The 17723-nt window shown below is 43.8% G+C and overlaps 6 protein-coding genes across 8 annotated transcripts; 4 read left to right on the plus strand and 2 right to left on the minus strand.

Annotated features, from left to right (window-relative positions):
* The first annotated feature begins 2286 nt into the window (after window positions 1-2286).
* On the plus strand, window positions 2287-4193 carry LOC129585621 (uncharacterized). Of its 3 annotated transcripts, none has more exons than XM_055478372.1 (5): window positions 2287-2338; window positions 2459-2672; window positions 2953-3223; window positions 3489-3601; window positions 3936-4193. In XM_055478372.1, exons 2-5 carry the CDS (start codon window positions 2561-2563, stop codon window positions 3962-3964), a joined length of 525 nt encoding a protein of 174 aa, XP_055334347.1. In that variant the 5' UTR covers window positions 2287-2338; window positions 2459-2560; the 3' UTR covers window positions 3965-4193. The 3 variants fall into 3 exon arrangements, with proteins under 3 accessions (XP_055334347.1, XP_055334346.1, XP_055334344.1); XM_055478371.1 differs by lacking the exon at window positions 2287-2338 and adding an exon at window positions 2364-2382; XM_055478369.1 differs by lacking the exon at window positions 2287-2338 and having other exon boundaries at window positions 2389-2672.
* On the minus strand, window positions 3946-6689 carry LOC129585620 (uncharacterized). The gene is made up of 4 exons (XM_055478368.1): window positions 6099-6689; window positions 5235-5746; window positions 4961-5158; window positions 3946-4804 (listed from the first exon to the last, which is right to left on the minus strand). Exons 1-4 carry the CDS (start codon window positions 6511-6513, stop codon window positions 4349-4351), a joined length of 1581 nt encoding a protein of 526 aa, XP_055334343.1. The 5' UTR covers window positions 6514-6689; the 3' UTR covers window positions 3946-4348.
* A 219-nt stretch (window positions 6690-6908) lies between these two features.
* LOC129585562 (uncharacterized) lies at window positions 6909-9667 on the plus strand. Its single transcript, XM_055478280.1, has 4 exons — window positions 6909-7460; window positions 7796-8325; window positions 8430-8621; window positions 8740-9667. Exons 1-4 carry the CDS (start codon window positions 7058-7060, stop codon window positions 9187-9189), a joined length of 1575 nt encoding a protein of 524 aa, XP_055334255.1. The 5' UTR covers window positions 6909-7057; the 3' UTR covers window positions 9190-9667.
* A 118-nt stretch (window positions 9668-9785) lies between these two features.
* LOC129585563 (uncharacterized) lies at window positions 9786-11561 on the minus strand. Its single transcript, XM_055478281.1, has 5 exons — window positions 11290-11561; window positions 11004-11144; window positions 10689-10805; window positions 10399-10470; window positions 9786-10049 (listed from the first exon to the last, which is right to left on the minus strand). Exons 1-5 carry the CDS (start codon window positions 11356-11358, stop codon window positions 9918-9920), a joined length of 531 nt encoding a protein of 176 aa, XP_055334256.1. The 5' UTR covers window positions 11359-11561; the 3' UTR covers window positions 9786-9917.
* A 706-nt stretch (window positions 11562-12267) lies between these two features.
* Window positions 12268-14551, plus strand: LOC129585538 (uncharacterized). The gene is made up of 4 exons (XM_055478253.1): window positions 12268-13139; window positions 13514-13642; window positions 13874-14097; window positions 14333-14551. Exons 1-4 carry the CDS (start codon window positions 12566-12568, stop codon window positions 14549-14551), a joined length of 1146 nt encoding a protein of 381 aa, XP_055334228.1. The 5' UTR covers window positions 12268-12565.
* A 1026-nt stretch (window positions 14552-15577) lies between these two features.
* LOC129585608 (PR domain zinc finger protein 14-like) lies at window positions 15578-17651 on the plus strand. Its single transcript, XM_055478357.1, has 2 exons — window positions 15578-15706; window positions 16187-17651. The coding sequence occupies exon 2, from the start codon at window positions 16193-16195 to the stop codon at window positions 16646-16648; it is 456 nt and encodes a 151-aa protein (XP_055334332.1). The 5' UTR covers window positions 15578-15706; window positions 16187-16192; the 3' UTR covers window positions 16649-17651.
* Window positions 17652-17723: the final 72 nt, after the last annotated feature.

Below are 17723 nucleotides of genomic sequence, written 5' to 3' on the forward strand. Positions count from 1 at the left end.
TGCAGTTTTTCTGGGAAGATAATAATAGAACAGATTAACAACAGAATAATAATTCCATTAAAAGCTGCGTGGCTGGATCACCTTGAGGGTGGTGAGGAGGCCGACGTAGTCGCGCAGCATCTCGGCCAGGACGTAGTGGATACTAGATATGGCATATGTAGTAGTTGATGATGCCCTGCTCAGAGTACACCAAGTCGATCTTCTCCTCCGTCTCCGCCAGCGCCCGCTCCTCGCAGATGGCCAGCATCGCCGCGCTCTTCGCGCACATCCCCGTCGCGCTCGCCAACTCTGCACAGTTAATTCACAAATTAATCAATAATAATTTATTCAAAAAATTAATAATTATAAATCCAACGCAAACGAATCAATTACTTAAATATTCCAAATTTAAATGGAATAAAAACGAATTAAATAGATCGAAAAATGCATCAATAAATGAATAATTTTAAAAACTAATCCGAAATATAATTCAACCAAATTATTTCAATCAATATCACACGTAATATCGCCGATAAAACAAATCTGAATTTACTGAAATAGTTAAAATTTATTGAACTGGTTAAAAATTCAGCCATCAAATGAGGTAAAATTAATTAACTGTCCGACAAATTAACATTGTACACAGTTGACAGTTCCCTTCTCATGTTAACTGGGACAGATTGTTCATCCAAAATAAATCGAACAAATTCTGATGAAAATTTTTTGCAATAAAAATAGTAAATAAAAATCTTCGCACCGGAAGCGCCGTCCTGCGCGGTGCTGTCGCCCTTGGACATCTTGACTTTGGCCATCCCGGCCACGCTTCTCGGGAGCGGCGACACGAAGCGGCCAACGTGGACGTGCTTCTCCTGCAGCTTCTCGTGCAGGCCCAAGAAGCCGCTGAAGCGGCGCAGCACGGAGAACTAGCGGCGCCGGAAGACGGCGCTGGTTTCGGTGCTGACTTTGTACTGCGCGGATGCGTTCAGGCTCTCGTTCACCTTCTGCGGCTCGCTCACCGTGATCGCCACAAACTTATTTCCTCCTCCTCTGTAACCTGTTAAAGCAATTTAACTGCTATTTTTTATTTTTATTGATTATTTCTGATTTCATAGAAAATCCCCCATGAAAACCAGAACAAAAACAGAAAAAATCAAAAATATTAATAAATCTTGCTTTATACAAAATATTAAATAAATACTTTAAACCTGATTTCTTACAACATTTCGCCAGGATAAATAAATCAAACAAGTATTTCTGTCGTAATTTAAGTAAGCATGAACCTGTTTTATTCAGAACACGCTGTCTAAATATTGCAAACAAATCAACCGATAATAATCATAATATGCAGACGATTAAAACATAAAATTTACATTGTACAACTTACGATGCGTTTGGGCGCTGCGTAGGGCTCCTCGCGGTCGCGCTCGGTGGAGCTGGAGTAGGAGACGTAGTTGCTCTGGAGACGGTGAGCGACGTCTGAGAGGCGTCGTCGCGGTCGGCCTCCTCGCGACTCTGTCTCTTCCGGCCCACATCGATCTTCCTGAAGTCCGGCGGCGTCATATCGCTGCCGCCGCCGAAGGGGTTGCTACGGCCCGCAGCGAATTCATCGCTCGGAGTGGTTTCCTACGGGAAAGCAGGCGAGGAAATCAATCACGATCTGCTTTAATCGTTTCTTCACAGTCAACACTGGCCGAAGCTAATAATATGTCCATGCACTGCACGCTGCACTGTACCTTGACACAACAGGGAAACGCGCAGGTGAACCCCGTTTAAACCACGCCAGTTGCTCCTTTTCTCGTTTTCATTGTATTTCGTTCCAGTAAACAGTTAAACGGCCTTTCCTATGCAGATTCACCGAAGAAATCTTTTAGAAAATAAAAACACACGTTTAGAGCAGACTGGAACATGTCTTCATCGGGTTCAGGTTTATTAAAGTCGCTATCCGTAAATGCTTGTGTGCCTTGCGTCCGTCCGACATCTGTGCCAACTGCCAGCCAAGTTAGCCAACTCACGAAATCGACTCTCAAGCAGTCAAAGCTGCTTAAAAAAGATTTGTCTCACTCAATCCGTGATTTGCGATAAGCCGCCGATCTCCAACTTCAGAAAGCACATTAAAAATTAAAATATTAATTATCTTAAAAATCAACACTCAAAACGGAAAAAATAATGATTTGAGCTGCCCCGTTTACCACGTACGGTATCAAGTACGTACGTAGTACACGTACGTAGTTCTACGTGCTACGCAGCTGCCCTGGTTTTTTATTGAAGCGTTTGTGTACTGTTGTACGTCGAGCGCTCAAATACGTTTGCAGCGCCCAATCGCAGCTTCCGTCCATTGTTCTCACTAATCTTCTCAGCTGTAAGTACTGCAGTGAGTGACTATGTGAGAATGTGCTTCACACGGTGAGTCGGTGAAGCGGGTTTTATCGTGATGTTGAAATCTCGCCGATGCAGTTGCACTTTCACTTGTGAGTTTTAGAAGACCGTTGCACTTGCCACAAACCGGAGTTCCTTGGGCAGTCTTGATCTGGATGCGTAATTTCGTCTGAGGAGCCCGCTACACGGTGTACCACGACCCGCGATGTGGTTTCCGCTGAAACGTCCAACGTCTCAGGACGACCCAGCTCCGTCGAAAAAGCACCACGCAGCGCGAGAAGCTGAACCAAAACCGTTTCTTTTGATCATGGAAATCGGTGAGTAGAGTGCAGGGCTGCCACAGTCAGTATTACTCGAAAAATTTGTCTGTTTTTTAAGAAAATAGAATTTACGCAAGGCACTACTACTTTTCTCAGGCCGCGTTTTAGTTCAGCCATTAATAAGGAGAATGCCTCTGCTGCTCCGAAGTACGATTTTTCCAGCCAAAGGAAGATTGCATTTCGGCTGTTTTCGTAATATCTGAACTTTAATGGCTGTGTATCGTTAATGGTGATTAATAAATTTATTTGCGATTAAAAATTGGAAATTCTGGTTTAGAAAAACGTCAAGCTTTCAAAACATTCGAAGAGTTCCCGGAAATCCTGCGCTCTGGAGAACCACGAATCGCGGAGGACGTTCTGACATCAGTGTATGCGCATCGGGATTTCGAAGACTTCGTCAAACGGGGCCGTCCTGTGGCTACGAAGTTCCACCCGACTACCTACAGCTCTCTGATCCAGTCATACGAATATAAATGGAAACCAGCGGACGATCTGGTTATTATGGAAGGAGAGCGTGCCAAGCGGACCGCCTGCGAATCAAAAATCGAGTAAGTGTGATATCACTTTAAATTATTTTATGATCTAATCAGGAATCTACAAGGAGAAACTATTTCATGTGGCCAATAATGTACTTAAATGTTTAATACTTCAAGGCCGAAACATGCCAATCAGCTATTTTTTACGCATTTATTAATTTTACCGATTTACACGGTGCAAACATTGGTTGTGATTTAGATTTTCTCTTTTCGCAGGCAGGTTGCAGTGGCTGTGCTAGTTAACAGCGTCAATATTTTGATCGATTTTTTAATCTAGGTCGGTCCAGGACGCCCATCAGGCTTGTGGACTGAGTTTTTACGTGATGGACGATGTGTCCGAAAAGACCGGCCCTCCTGCCGGCGGCAGCAGCCTGGAATTGGATAACAATGGTATGCTAGTTTGCGAAACAATTATTTGGATTTGAAAGTAGTACTTAGTTGTGATTAATCAGTAATTGTTAAACCGATTAATGCAATATTATGCTAATTATTGCGATGTATTTTTGCCCGTTATTATTGTAAATTATTAAGATCATTACTCTAATTTAATTTACGGTATTTGTTCTTCGTTTTTGGTGATTATGTAGTCTTGTGCGCGCCTGGCTTTATCGGGCGATCGATTTTATTTCCCGCCGATTATTAATTATTTAGTTGTGCAGCGAAGTATAATCACGACTGGAGCTTACGCAGAGTTCTACTTAACTTTATGGATTTCTTTGCGTAGATGAGGGATTACCGGAGGACGGAGACTGAGCATGCCCGCTCTTCTCATTTGGATTTTCAGTTGATTAAAACCATTTCCATCAGTTGATGTTTTGTTACGAGTAGTTTAGTTTAGTGTTTGCCAACTCCGTTAGAGAAATACCACTTGTAACAACGACCTGGGGCGGCTGCCTTTTCTTGACGCTTTTTTCCTGTTTTCGGCAATGGCCACGTCTTAGATTAAAAAGCAGCGTTGGCACACACTAATAATTAGTGCTGATATTTGTCGGACTCCATAATTCCAACAGCAGCCGATTACAATTACCGAAAGCAGTTCAGTTGCTCCGCTGTACTTGTATTCAAACACCAAACGAAAGACGATATTTTTTCCAACAAAAAAAATCTAACAACATCGCCGTGATCAACCTCCACAACCTAACGTTGCAATCTCTTTCTTTTCGCAATATTAGTAATTTTTCCCGGTACTTTACGTGGCCGCTTCGGGTTCTTCTTCGAATGCTTCAGCCGCTTTCCCGGTTTCTTTGGAGATTCATTTCTAAAACCCGACTCAATTTTATGAGCACCCTCCGTTGAAATGGACACAGCGGCTTTCTGCTTGAGCAATTCCATCGTGTCTTCGATATTTGCTGGCGAAAGTGTGACAATTTCTTTCAAAGCCGCCTCCACATCCGCAAACTGTCTATTGAATATTTCTTCAACAGAAGGCGGAACGCGGTCCGGGACAATTTTCTCGGTTTTCAGCGACTTGCAAATTTCGCTCGGATCAAAAGGGAAAATGCCGGCGTGCCGGAATTCGGCAACCAAAGTGGTTTCCAGATTAAACAATGGCAGCATTTCCACGAGATGTAGAGCAAAGCTTCGACTGCCCACCTAAAATTTATAACGAAATTTGGTATTCGTTATTCCTGGGGATGATACTATATCCAAGAAAAAAACATATGTCGAAACTGTACCCCATACGAAGTATTTAAAATTTTGGTCAATGATTCATTATTTTCTCGGCATTTTACTGTATTAGATGCTTACTTGCGGAGACGGAGTAGGCATATACTCATTCAAGCGCTTTTTAACCGGCTCAAATGCGCGGACATCTAGGGACTGGAGATAACTGGTTTGGCCCGCTGGCCAACAGACGAATTTAATATCCATACTGCCCGCAGCGCACTCCAAAAGCATTTCGAGATTGTTGAGGTAGGAAAATTGTCCATCGACAAAAATAACGTTCTACACGCACAGAAATCAATCAATCTTTACTGACATGATTAATGCCGCTGTTAATTTTGTAGAAACTTTTGTTTGCCTTTTTCGCTTGCATATTAGGAAAGACTTCAGCGCGGACATAGTCAGCAAATGTTTCCGGGTCCATTCCTCTGGACTCGGTGGACGCGATGTAGCAGCGGTCGGCAGTTCCCGCGATCTGCGAAGGAAGGTGCTGAACGTCAGGAAAAACGAGTAGCGGCCGCAGAACTTTTCCATCCGCCCTTCCACAGAACACCGTCGTCACCACTTCCTGATCCGCGCCATCAACATGGGAGAGATCCTTTTCTGCAATCGGTGGAACACATGCCTTTTCTGTGTTTTCTGGCAGGGGAAAAACGCTTTCGTCCAAACTGAAGAGTCCCCGGGGATCGGAGAGATATCCGTACGCGTGCAGGTCACTGAGCGTCGTCACCCATTTTGTGCAATTCTCCACGGTCCACTCTCTATCACCTTTGCGTTCCTTTCCTATAATCTCAATTCTTGAAGTAATTTCCGGATGCCGTTGATGGAATGACCGGATGTACATGTCCGACATGCACGCCAGCGGAATGCCTAAAAAGAAACGTCAATAAAAGTTAAACTGTAACGCACGGGTTTGGGTTAGCCGCAGTAAAGCACGCCACGCTACCACGTAACAGCTACAGAACCAGCTAGTGTGGCCATTGCACTACGATAATACATCTGTAATAATCTGCGCAGTCTGTTTTATTATTTCGCTGGCACACTCACGATTACTAGTAAGTACTCGTACATCTCTTCCTGGACGGACTTATATCAACCCAAATTAAACAAAAGAACTTCCTAAACATGTTACTTTTTCTTAGCACTAAAGGCAGTTACTGTAATTCTCGGTCACTTCACAAAAATGCCAAAGACATAAAATCTAGAAAAAATTACAAAATACCTTTTTCCAGCGCTGTGAGTTCCACCACTTTCCGGAAGATTGTCTTGTCCAGGGGGACTCCCATCTTCTCCAAGCGCACCAGTACATCAGCAAAACAACTCTCCTCAGCATCGGAAAACTTTCTGGTTTGGTATCCAGCAACACCAGCGTGCTCCCCTTTCAGCTTGTAGCGTAACGTAGTTCTTTCAACTCCAAACTGTCGGGCTGCCAGCGTCACTGGCATTCCATCTCTACACGCCCGTATAGCTGCCTCCATCTTCGTTCCTTTTGGCAGCTCTTCCCTCTGGCATGGAAACCCAACAGTTGGCGAATCGCTGTCGTTATTCGATGGCAAAGGGCAACAATCAGTATCAGAACATCCGACTGATCCAGTAGACAGGCTGTCATCAGGATACTTCTCAGTACTCTGAGACATGGCGCGAAAAAGGGAACAGATCGAAAAGGGGAAGGAAAGACATCAAAGTGCGATATCTAGAAATTCTGTGTTAAAATACCAAACAGGACAATTTTCCACAAGCATCAAAATCAAACAGAGAAATGGTGATCCTTGATGTTAGCGAAAAAATAAGTTTATGTTTATTTTGATTTTTGAGCATTTTAAATGCTGCAGCTGACTGACCATGAGATGAGGAGCAGAAGTTCAGCGGAATGTGTTGCAAGGTAAGACCGCCACACGCCGGGGAGGATGCCCATTGAGGAAATGCCTCAGCATGCCTTACACCCTGCGTTACTGCGTACAAGCGGCTGGCACTAGTAATCCAACCAATCATTCTGAAAAAATTTCTTGGTTGCTAACAGTTAGCAACTTAGCAGCTAGCAACTTAGCAGCTAACAGCTGCTAACTTGCTCTTTTTATATTTTTAACTTTAAAGTATTTCGATTTTAGAAGCATATGTGACATATCTCTTTATCTCTTTCTTGAAGCTTCTCTTTATTGTGTTCATTGACATTCGTCTGCCATGTCTCAAGATGTCGAGGAGTATTCTGATGATTCCGTTTCTGCCGGATATTGCGATAATGACGAGTCGGGCTTGCCATCAAATGATGACGATTCCTTGGCTGTTGGAAATCAAAACCAGAAGGACGAAGTATCAGAAAAAACGAGGATGGAAGCAGCTATACGCGCTTGTAACAGTGGAGTGCCATTGACAAGGGCCGCACGACAGTTTGGGGTGGCAAGGGCCACGTTATTTTACAAGCTGCGAGGGGAACACTCCGGTGTTCGTGGAGCTCAGTCTAGGAAGTTTTCGGATTCAGAAGAGGATCATTTTGCGGAAGTGCTTGTGAATATGGCGAAGATTGGGGTTCCCTTGGACAAGGCAATCTTCCGAAAAGTGGTGGAAATAGCTGCGATAAAGAAAGGTATTTGAATTGAAGCTTCTCGTCTGCGTGGTGTATCGTACCGTGCAGTCGCGTGCACGTACCAACAAATTATTCATTTTGTAAACTTTTGTTTCTTCGACTCATATTATTTAATAATAATTACTGGAATATATTGCTTAATTTTTGAATAATAAAACGCTGAAATATATTTCTTCAGTATTTATTAATAATAAAAAATAATTCGCAGTTCTCAGCTTTACGCATTTAAATGGAAATGATTTGAGGCTGTGAATTACTGTACATCTCTTACTTCTTACCATTCACTCTGTGGGGAATGTTCGCAAAAATCAATGGGCACTCTAGACTGTTTTTAGGCTTTGCAAAAGAAAAAGCGAACATGTCGTCCGCCTGGCATCGGTTATTCCTACGGCGGCATCCTGAAATTCACCTAAGAAGCACAAAAGGAAAACATCCGAGGGAAGTGAAAAATGGAAAGATCAGAAAATGGACCGTGGAGCGCTGCACAAAATGGGTGACGACGCTCAGTGAACTGCACGCGTACGGATATCTCTCCGATTCCCGGGGACTCTTCAGTTTGGACGAATGCGTTTTCATGCTGCCAGAAAACACCGAAAACGCATGTACTCCACGGAGCGAAGAAGAGGATCTCTCCCTAGTTGATGGCGCGCATCAGGGAATGGTGACGGCGCTGTTCTGTGGAAGAGCGGACGGATTAGTTTTGCGGCCACTGTTAATATTTCCTGACGTCCAGCACCTGCCTTCGCAGATCGCCGGAACCGCGGACCGCTGCTACATCGCTTCCACCGAGTCCGGAGGAATGGACCCGGAAACGTTTGCTGACTATGTTCGCGCGGAAGTCTTTCCCAATCTGCAAGCGCAAAAGGCAAGTTATTTTTATGAGAGATTTTTATAGTTGTGTCAGAACAATTTTATTGATTGAGTATATTGATTATATTTTTAATTTGTTGATTTTTTTTATGCTTTTAGAATGTTATTTTTGTCGGTGGGCATTTTTCCTACCTCAACAATCTCGAGTTCCTTCTGGAGTGCGCGGCTAGTGATAAGGACATCAAAGTAGTGCGTTTTCCAGTGCGCCTTCTAACTCAGCTGCTTCCCGTCGATGTTAGGGCGTTTGAACCGGTTGAAGAACGCTGTCGAGACTACCTGTGTTCTGCAGCAGTAAGTTGTAAAGAATTTGACGTTTCGTTTTCGAGTACTGCTCCCTGTCTGCATTTGTAACAGTTATAATCTTTAAAATTGATTATAATGAATAATCACTTTTGCTGGTGAATTCTAGGTTGACCATGAGCAGAGTTTCGCCCTTCAGCTTGTGGAAACGCTGCCTCAATTTAATCTGGAAAACAGCTTGATTTCTGAGTTTCGGCAAGCGGGTATTTTCCCTTTTGAGCCGAGTGAAATTTGCAAATCGCTGGATGCAAAAGAAACAGCACCGGAGCGCACTGCTCCTTCTGCTGAGGAATTGTTTAGCAGACAATTCGCAGCTGTCGAGGAGAATTTGAACGCGATTTGTACTCTCGCTCCGGCAGATGTACAAGAAGCTATGGAATTGCTCCGAACGAAAGTCGCTGCCAGTGTTTCAACGGAGCATGTTGCAGAAACCACAGCGAATGTCGAAGATGTTTTACTTGTATCTCCAAAAAGACCGCCAAAGAACACCTCCAAGAGAACACGGAAAGCAGTGGAGGAAACTGGTGGCTCTCAGAAAAAGAAGCGATTGAGAAGGTGATTAGAGCGCGTGGTCAATGTTTTTGCTGGAATAAGTGTCGTCTTGATTGAGCGAGTTTAACCAGCGCAGTACTCCCGATAACTTTTCGTCCGGTTTACTTGAGACGAAATCTCCGATACTGCAGTAATGTGGGGCTTCTGCGTATGAACAGTTTGGAACCGTTTCGAAAATTTACAGTACTTTGTACTGACTGTACAGTAGTACGAAAATAATTATTGATACTTTTCGGTATGCTACACTGTTGTTGGGAAATTGAGACGTCAGTTGTGATCATAACCGGTTTGCGGGTTACTTGTACAAACGCAACCGCTGGAAAGGATCAAAACGATAAACTGCTTTTTTTGTGGAAGTTACTGTGTCGTTCGACGTTATGGTCCACATGCCGTTTTGTAATTCAGCTGTGTTTTTGTCACTGTGTTTATGCAACGAGGTCTTTTCTACTGTATGTACTTCTGGAGCAGCTTTTGATATGCACAAATAAAACTTCTGTTCACAAGAAGAAGCTAGAAGTCTTCACACTGTTCCTGCATTCCTGTTCGTTTCTGAGAACTTAATATCGGCACACAAAAGTAAACTTTTTCTTGACAATAGTCATCCATGCAAGAAAAGTGAAAACTGTACAGATAATTGCCAAGGGCAGAGGTAAATTGGCAGTAAAACCGTGACGTCTGACTAAATAATTTTGTGGTTAAGAATTAAATTATGGCCACAATTCGCTCATGCATCCGCTACGGTAAGTCCATAGGTAAGTCCCTCGGTGCCGGACTTTGTCCAGCAGATACAGTTGCATCCGACAGTGCCGGTGGCTTTGTATCGCTCAGCTTACGGAGGAAACTTACCACGATAACTATGGCAGCAATCTACAATTAAGCATAATTAATCAGATGCACAATTAATCCGCATAATTAATCAGACTTTATAAAAGACATGATTAGTACGTGAGTACAGTACATACGGGATGTATTGTACTCGGTACTGATTGAACAGTAATGTACATGGTACGTCCCTGAAAACGTTAACTTTTAAAGGTTTTTTCGTGGTGTAGCATTACACAGTGTAATATGCATGTGGACGTACCGTATGTATGTTAAAAGATCAAAATTACCGGCACATCTCATTCTATATGGTCAAACCGTCAAAGATATTTAAGCTATGGTATGCTTTTAACATGTAATGCGAAAATGAAGTTTCCTGTTCACTACACCTTACATCGAAGGTCGCACAGCCACAGGAAACCAGAATGGCGGTGGGCAGTTCGTGTCGGAAGAAGATGCTGAGGGACTGCATGGGAAAAAGCACAAACAAAATTTAGCCAGCACGGACCGGGAACATACTTACGTAAAGTAAACAAATGCCGAGAAAATATTGCTATTTGTTATTTTAAAGGAATTAATAACTGAAGATATCCAAATAAACTTTTGCAGAATATTAATTGCAGAGTGATACATTCAACTGCATGACCATCCGGTCGGTAGTTAAATATACAAAATCATGCTTACCAGAGTACCGGTCAAGACGCGAACAAGAATGTAAATTTCGAAGAACAGCAGTCCAATGGTGTAGGACACTCTCACCAGGAAGATGGTCAACCAGCCGGCAATCAACGGAACACAGTTCTGGAAATGTTAAAAGAAATTTTAACATATCTTTGGCTTTGACCTAATCGTATTGTACAAGTACATGTGTTGTATTTTGGTAACCGTACGCACCGTATATTCTACGGTACATAACATAGCGCTAAGCCAGTATGAAGTATACGGTAGATATTTTTTATATGTACAGTACAATTTCAAGCCAGATGTAGCGTTTCTTACGTTGTTGAGTCCCTTATACAGCATCATCGTCCCGATGAGCAGAGCCAGTGTGAATCCGATGTCCATGAATCTAGTCCAGGGCGCGTATTCTTGTCTACCGCGGAACACGTGGCTCAGCATAAACGTCAACACGACTGTCACCTGCATCATTTACACGTCAGAAGATTGAGGTATTTTTTTATGCGTACGAGCTGACGACAGACAGATGTAAAAATGACTAACCAGTAAGCGGGTCGTATATAAACATACGGTATTAACTGAATCCCTGGGAAAAATGTCATCTTACCAGTGTGTAGAACGTCACAGCATAACATCCGGTTTTTAGAGAGCAGCAACAAGATTTCATACACTTCATTTTATGGCAAATACAGATCGGTACAAAGTCTTCGTCTCACAAAAAATAAACCCGGCTTTACATCGAGCCGGCAAATTTAATTCGAATCAGTTACAAAGCAGAATCGCTTTCCTAAAAGATCATCAATTCATATTATATTACTAAAATGCCAGCAAAAACTGATGAGAAGATGGGATTTATGAAAGTAAATTACGGACAGAATGTTTTCGCTTTTGGGAAGTAATGATGGGAAAAGGAAAGACAGGAGTCAGGAAGGTTATACGTATTACTCGTTTTATTGCCGACTTGCTGTCATCGCGATTCAAGGACGAAAAATGACGTAATCGACAGTCTGGTTTCGATTCGAGTCTCGACGTTCCGCTGGCTGTGTCTGGCTGCTTTCTCGAGGATTACCAGACGAGACACTCTATTTCGTCATTTTTACAATCAGCTTTGCCGGCGCCGGTCAACCCGTCGGGCGGATGGGCGTTCCCACGTTACGCAGCGGTGTGAACGCCAGCGGCACTTCAAAACAAACGTATTGTGGATTATTTTGCCGTATTATTTCTGATAATTTTGGGAGAAATTGTGGTAGTACTTACCTAAATTGGATTTATTTTCAAAATAAAATACTATATGCAAATAAAACATCTATTCAACGTTTCATACTTGCAGTCACGGAATGGATTATTTATTCCGTGACTGCAAGTACTTCGTGATTTTAGTGGGGCACTTTGTAACTTTAGTGGAGCACTCCAGACTGCTCGGCTAAAAAAATTGAATCGTTTACGGAGATATGAAAATCTCACGTAGAAATGTAGCGGCTGCGAAAATATAGCAGCAGGATTTACTATCAAATTTTTTCCCGAAAGTAAAATTTTGCTTGAAAGCCGGCCGACAGTCGGCATCCGCATACCGCGCACGTTTGGGGCGGCTGCTACTGGCTCCAAATTGTATCTGCGCGCAACCCAACTCGTGTGGCGCTTGGTTGGGAAATATTACAGCCAGTCTGTGAGTCTGACTTCCTTTGCCCGAGTGCTCGTTGGAAAGCAAAACAATCTCTGGTGCATTTTCTGTTGTCAGCAGAAGTTTTTGCTGCCTGTTTGTTGATTGCAGCCGTTGAAACGCACATGTCGAAAAGGAAATCGCAGCAAAACTCGATATTCCTCCTGCCCTTAAGTCGTAACCGTACGATCTGTCAGCAGCGATCTTAGACTGGATCTGAATCATGAGCATACCTGGCACCCCCGAATCCTCGCCGTTGGATATTGCGGACCATGTGAACAGGAACTGGGAAGCCTGCGACCAAGACGCCCTAATCAGCCTATTAACACCATGCTTCCATCCATCCAGCGGTGACAGCGATCCCGTGAACGACGCAGACGGCGCCTTCCACGTGGCGCACCAGCAGCAGTACCCCTGGCTGGCGTACTCCCCCTCCGCCCGGGGGGCCTACTGTCGCTTCTGCTCCCTGGGCTTCGCCGTCGGCTGGCAGGGCCACCGCCTACCCTGGCATGCGCAGTTGGTCGGCACACCGCTGGACGCTGCCAAGAAATCCACGGCGTACTATGCCAATCACGAGAAAACAACCTACCACAACCACGCGCGGGCCCAGGCGGAGCAGTTCTGGGTGACGGTGTCGCCACTGCCCCTGATGATCAGCGTGCCCGCTGCGGAGCCGAAGAATTGGAAGGCGGCGGAACGGGAGTATAAGCGACTTACCGGGCAGGGCGGCGTGGGCGGGGAGGGGCCGTTAAGTGCGGAGGATGAGCGGCCAGTTCGCCAGACCGTTCGGGGAATCTGTAAGTACGAGTACACTAATGATAATATGTACTTTGCAAAAAATAGTAAATAATAATAACAGTGAAAATAACAATAGTACCAAATAATAATAAAATTATTATAATAGTACTATTTTTCAGAAATTTTTCAGAAATAAATAACAGTGCAAACGTGCAAATACTAAGACATTCTGTGGATAAAATTTAATACGAGTACTAGTACCTTTTTTTTAGCTGCAGCCGCGATGCATTGGCGGAATTATGCACTCTTACGTGCTGCGGGTATATCTGACTGTTGTGCATTTTTTTCTTCTGGAATTTATGCTGCTCTGTTCATTGTTTGTTATTATTTCTTAGTTTTTGATGGCGTGTTAGTAATATTTAGGGTTTTGCAGATTGCGACCAATGCGAGCAGGTTTACGTGGAGCCATGTCCTTTGCATTTGCAGACTATGCCCGATACAACTGCTCCGCCGTACGCTGTGGCCAGCTTGCCGGAAAAGCTGTATTTGATACGGGCGGAAGGTGAATAACTCTCGAGTTCTTCTAGAATCTAGACTACTACTCGTAGTTGTTATTTCATCCAGTTTAATTGGTAAATTCAGTTGAATTAGTACGAGTACAGATCCTGCGGAGGATATGATATCAAAATCATTATATTAAATTTTTCTTCGGCCGTTCGGAACGAAATTTGATAAAACGGTGTAAAATATCTGCGTGTTTTTATTCTTCGCATATCTTTGTGCTGTTTTGCAGAAAATGCAGTGTTTGCCAAAGAGACCATTCCTTCCCTGACCGTCTTCGGGCCTTTAGTTGGATCGATTTCCGAAACGAGACCGGATGAATTTGATTTTGTCTGTCGGAATGTTCAGGATAAAGGCCTTCGATATTTCCAGTTGGATTCAGATGAGACTGCCAACTGGATGAAATTCGTCAGATTTGCCGACAGCCCAGCAGAGCAAAATGTTGCTGTTTATGAGGTGACATTTTGAAGTTTATCGATTCTGAATTGGAAATCTTGTTATATATTGTTCACGATCAGTACGGAAATGAAATGTGTTAGCAATCGACGTCGAGACGAAATAGCATTGTCTCATCGTTGGTTTCGATGACTGAAATTTTGCCATTGCTTTTGCAGTGATGTGATAGTTAGTAAATTCCAAGAAGCAACCGATATATGAAACTTAATCGGTAAAATCCTTGGGAATTATTCAGGTCGAAGAAACCGACGAATCAACGGCATGTCGACTGTTGGAAACGCGCGTCATGTTCGTTACAACGGAAGATATTTCGGCGGACGAGGAATTGAAACTTGGATATTCATCAAATTATGCCGACATGATTCGTAATGCGAGCTGGAAATGTCGAGCGCATTTGGAAAATGGTAGGTCGTTGTGGATAATAAAGCCGGGAGTAATGCACGGCCGCGCATAGAGCGTGCATCCAAAAACGTTGACTTGTGCGCTACAAGACTTCAAGTTCTCATCCGATCCTTAGAATTCGCATTATGTCAAGTTTGCATTTCATTACACATAATAGAAATAAAAAAAAGTACGTGCGAGAATCAATTTAGTTGATCATAGGAAATATTGAACTGTTTGCTGCTGCGTTATTGTTTTGTATACACTGCGGGTCAGTATAACGGAAGCCACTATTCTACATTAACCAGTAAAATTAGCGCTTTACTGCATTTTTGTTACAGTCTTACAGATTTTGTTTGGCTACAGTCTTACAGATAAAAATTGTTTGGCTTATTGTACTGCTCTAGGCTTGTGCTTATTGCGTTTGTCGCAGCAAGCGAGTGATAGGTCGGCCATAGAGTGTCGCTTATGCAGTTACGACTTCGATGCAGGTTGTTACAATGTTGGCCGAAGCGTCCAGCTCACTGCCCTGCAGTGACGTCGGCGATGCCGGAGGTTGCTACAATGTTGGCCGAAGCGTCCAGCTCACTGCCCTGCAGTGACGGGGATGCGGTAGTTTCGATGAAATGCCGTTTCTGTCTGGATTTCTTGACACATTTTGGCTCAGAAACGCGTTTTTGGATTTCTTGATTTGGCATGTATTTGCGATATGCAACTTCAATACTTTTCCTTCAGTTTGCAATTTGAAATTATAATCTAGACAGTTTGCAATTTGACTAAATTAATGATTTATAATATTCCTGTTGCGAAGAAAATGCGCAAGAAGCGCTTTATCTGCATGCAACAGCGAATTGTCAAATTAATCCAATTTTTTCGCGACTAGTTGCGATAACAGTTGCAGTTGATCAACCCGTGAATGACGATCCATCCACTGACGAACGATTCCGGCCACGGATAAGAAGGCGTTTGTGCCCCAACAAGTTCCGACCGCCGGACATATAACAGAGGAACCTTCACATTGTCGGCGATGTTACCACTTCCCACCACGAACTCTTCCATCCGCACAGCTTTCAACAGAGCATTACCAACATCAGAACGGGACTGTCCCGCTTGCGAGTTCCATGCCGCTAATTTTGCAGAATTAGTGGCGCATGTCTGGGTGCATTCGTCCTCCGGGAAGGAGTGCCGGCCCTGTGTCATCTGTGGACTGCACAGTCCACGATTGAAGGTGGAGTTAATATCACAATTACAGAGTACAGACGTTTCGTATTCTAGGTTGAAATCAAATTTTTTTTGAAAATCACACTGGGCTTCTAGATTTTGAAACGGTTTATAACCAGTAATCTAAAGTTTTTAATTAATGTTTTTATGAAGAAATTGATCCAGTTAAACGCCGTTTCAGTAAAATACAGTGAATAACAATTAAAAATAAAGTGCGACTGCGTAAAATAACTTTTGATGCAGAAGTTGAATTGACTGGGACTCAGATCAAATGCCGATATAATATAACACAGTGCGATAACTGTTAAACATAAGCGTTAAGTGTATATTAGTAACTATCGCTATTTCAATGACATTACTATAACAGAAAAACTATTCCTATATTTCCGAAGATAAATTTTCTAAATTTTTTTAATCTTTAGTTGTATTCGTTTGAAATTATTTCAAAACCGCCACGGAACGGTTTAAATTGCAAACCTTATTGCAGGATCATATGCGTCTGGAGCACCCGCAAGAAATGAAACAACTGGGCAAGCACAGTGATTTTCTCTGCGCGGAATGCGGCTACACCTTCAAGCTGAAGGCCAACTACACGACGCACATGAAGAAAGTGCATCCGCAGTTCCAGTGCTGGTACTGCGCTCGCATTTTATATTCAACAGAGGAGTTCAACGCGCACACCGCGGAACATGCCGTTGACGGTGTGTACCCGTGCTCGTCGTGCACTGCCACATTCCCCACGTACGATGCCTCCAGCGAGCATTTCCACGAGTGCCACGATGTGGCCAATATGAAGGTGTGCGAGGTTTGTCTGGTGGTGTGCGGCGGACAGCAGAAGTTGGCCGAGCACATGCAGCGGGAGCACGGTCAGGGAAGCGGGCGGAAGAGGAAGCGAGTCAGGAAATCTGCACCAAAAAGTGGCGGGGAAAACGGCAGCATGCCCGTGTAGCTTGTTGCTGTGGTTCGCATTGATTCAACACTGGCCAAAGAAAGGAATAATTTTTTCCAGGATTGAGCCCACATGAAGGAAAATGCGGGTTATAGTCTTGGAGCTGGTAAAGGGGTCATTACAGCAGTATCGTGTGACAAGGGTACCGGACTGCCGTTTCACGTTGCCTGCTCCAAACCTACGTACGTTCTTGCGGGACGAAGAAGTACGAATCGGCGTGGCACTTCGTTTTGGACTTCCAGTAGCAGGTTAACACGATTGTGTGAACTGCGGAAGCCATGTAGAAACGAACGGCCACCATGGCCTTTCTTGTTCCAGCAGCAGAGGCAGATGGTCTAGACATACCGAACTAAATGCCGAAACAAAGCGGGCTTTGGAGCATGCTGGGTATCCATGTCAAAGCGAGCCACTCGGACTGTCAGGCGAAGATAACACGCGGCCAGACGGCATGACCAGTGCCGGTACGGGATGGTAAGGCGCTGGTATGGGACGCCACATGCTGGGACACAGTAGCTGCATCGCATGTCCGGGCAAGTGCGAGCGCATCCGGTAGTGTTGCACATATGGCCGAAGACTGCAAACGCCGTAAATACGCCCACGTGGAAAGGATGGGTTACCTGTTTTACGCCCTGGCAGTCGAAACTTTTGGCACATTCGGTTCGGATTTTATGGAGCTCATCCGTTTCGCTGGCAGAAAGATTCGCGACGTGACCGGGGAACCTCGTTCTACTGCATTTTTGAAGCAGAGATTAAGTCTGGCTGTAGTAAAAGGAAACGCTGCCGCTGTTTTGGGCACCTTGAATATGCGTCCTAGGATTTTTGACGGCGATAACGATTTTGGTTGTTTTTTTAACGTTTAAACTTGTATCATTTTAAGTAGTATTACGCGTATGCACTTTTGTTACACTGATGGCCTTTGCCCAGTAAACATTATTGTAATTGATGACTCACAGTTCACAGAGTCATCAATGGTTGCTGGTTAATCTTCTCTGGATGTCGCAAAATAAACCAAATAACTAATAATACACAGCCACTGTAGAATAAGTTTAAAATCAGACCTTCAAAAGAACGAAGG

Source organism: Paramacrobiotus metropolitanus, unplaced genomic scaffold (assembly GCF_019649055.1).
Source record: "Paramacrobiotus metropolitanus isolate TYO unplaced genomic scaffold, Prichtersi_v1.0 Parri_scaffold0000017, whole genome shotgun sequence".
Taxonomy (NCBI): Eukaryota; Metazoa; Tardigrada; class Eutardigrada; order Parachela; family Macrobiotidae; genus Paramacrobiotus; species Paramacrobiotus metropolitanus.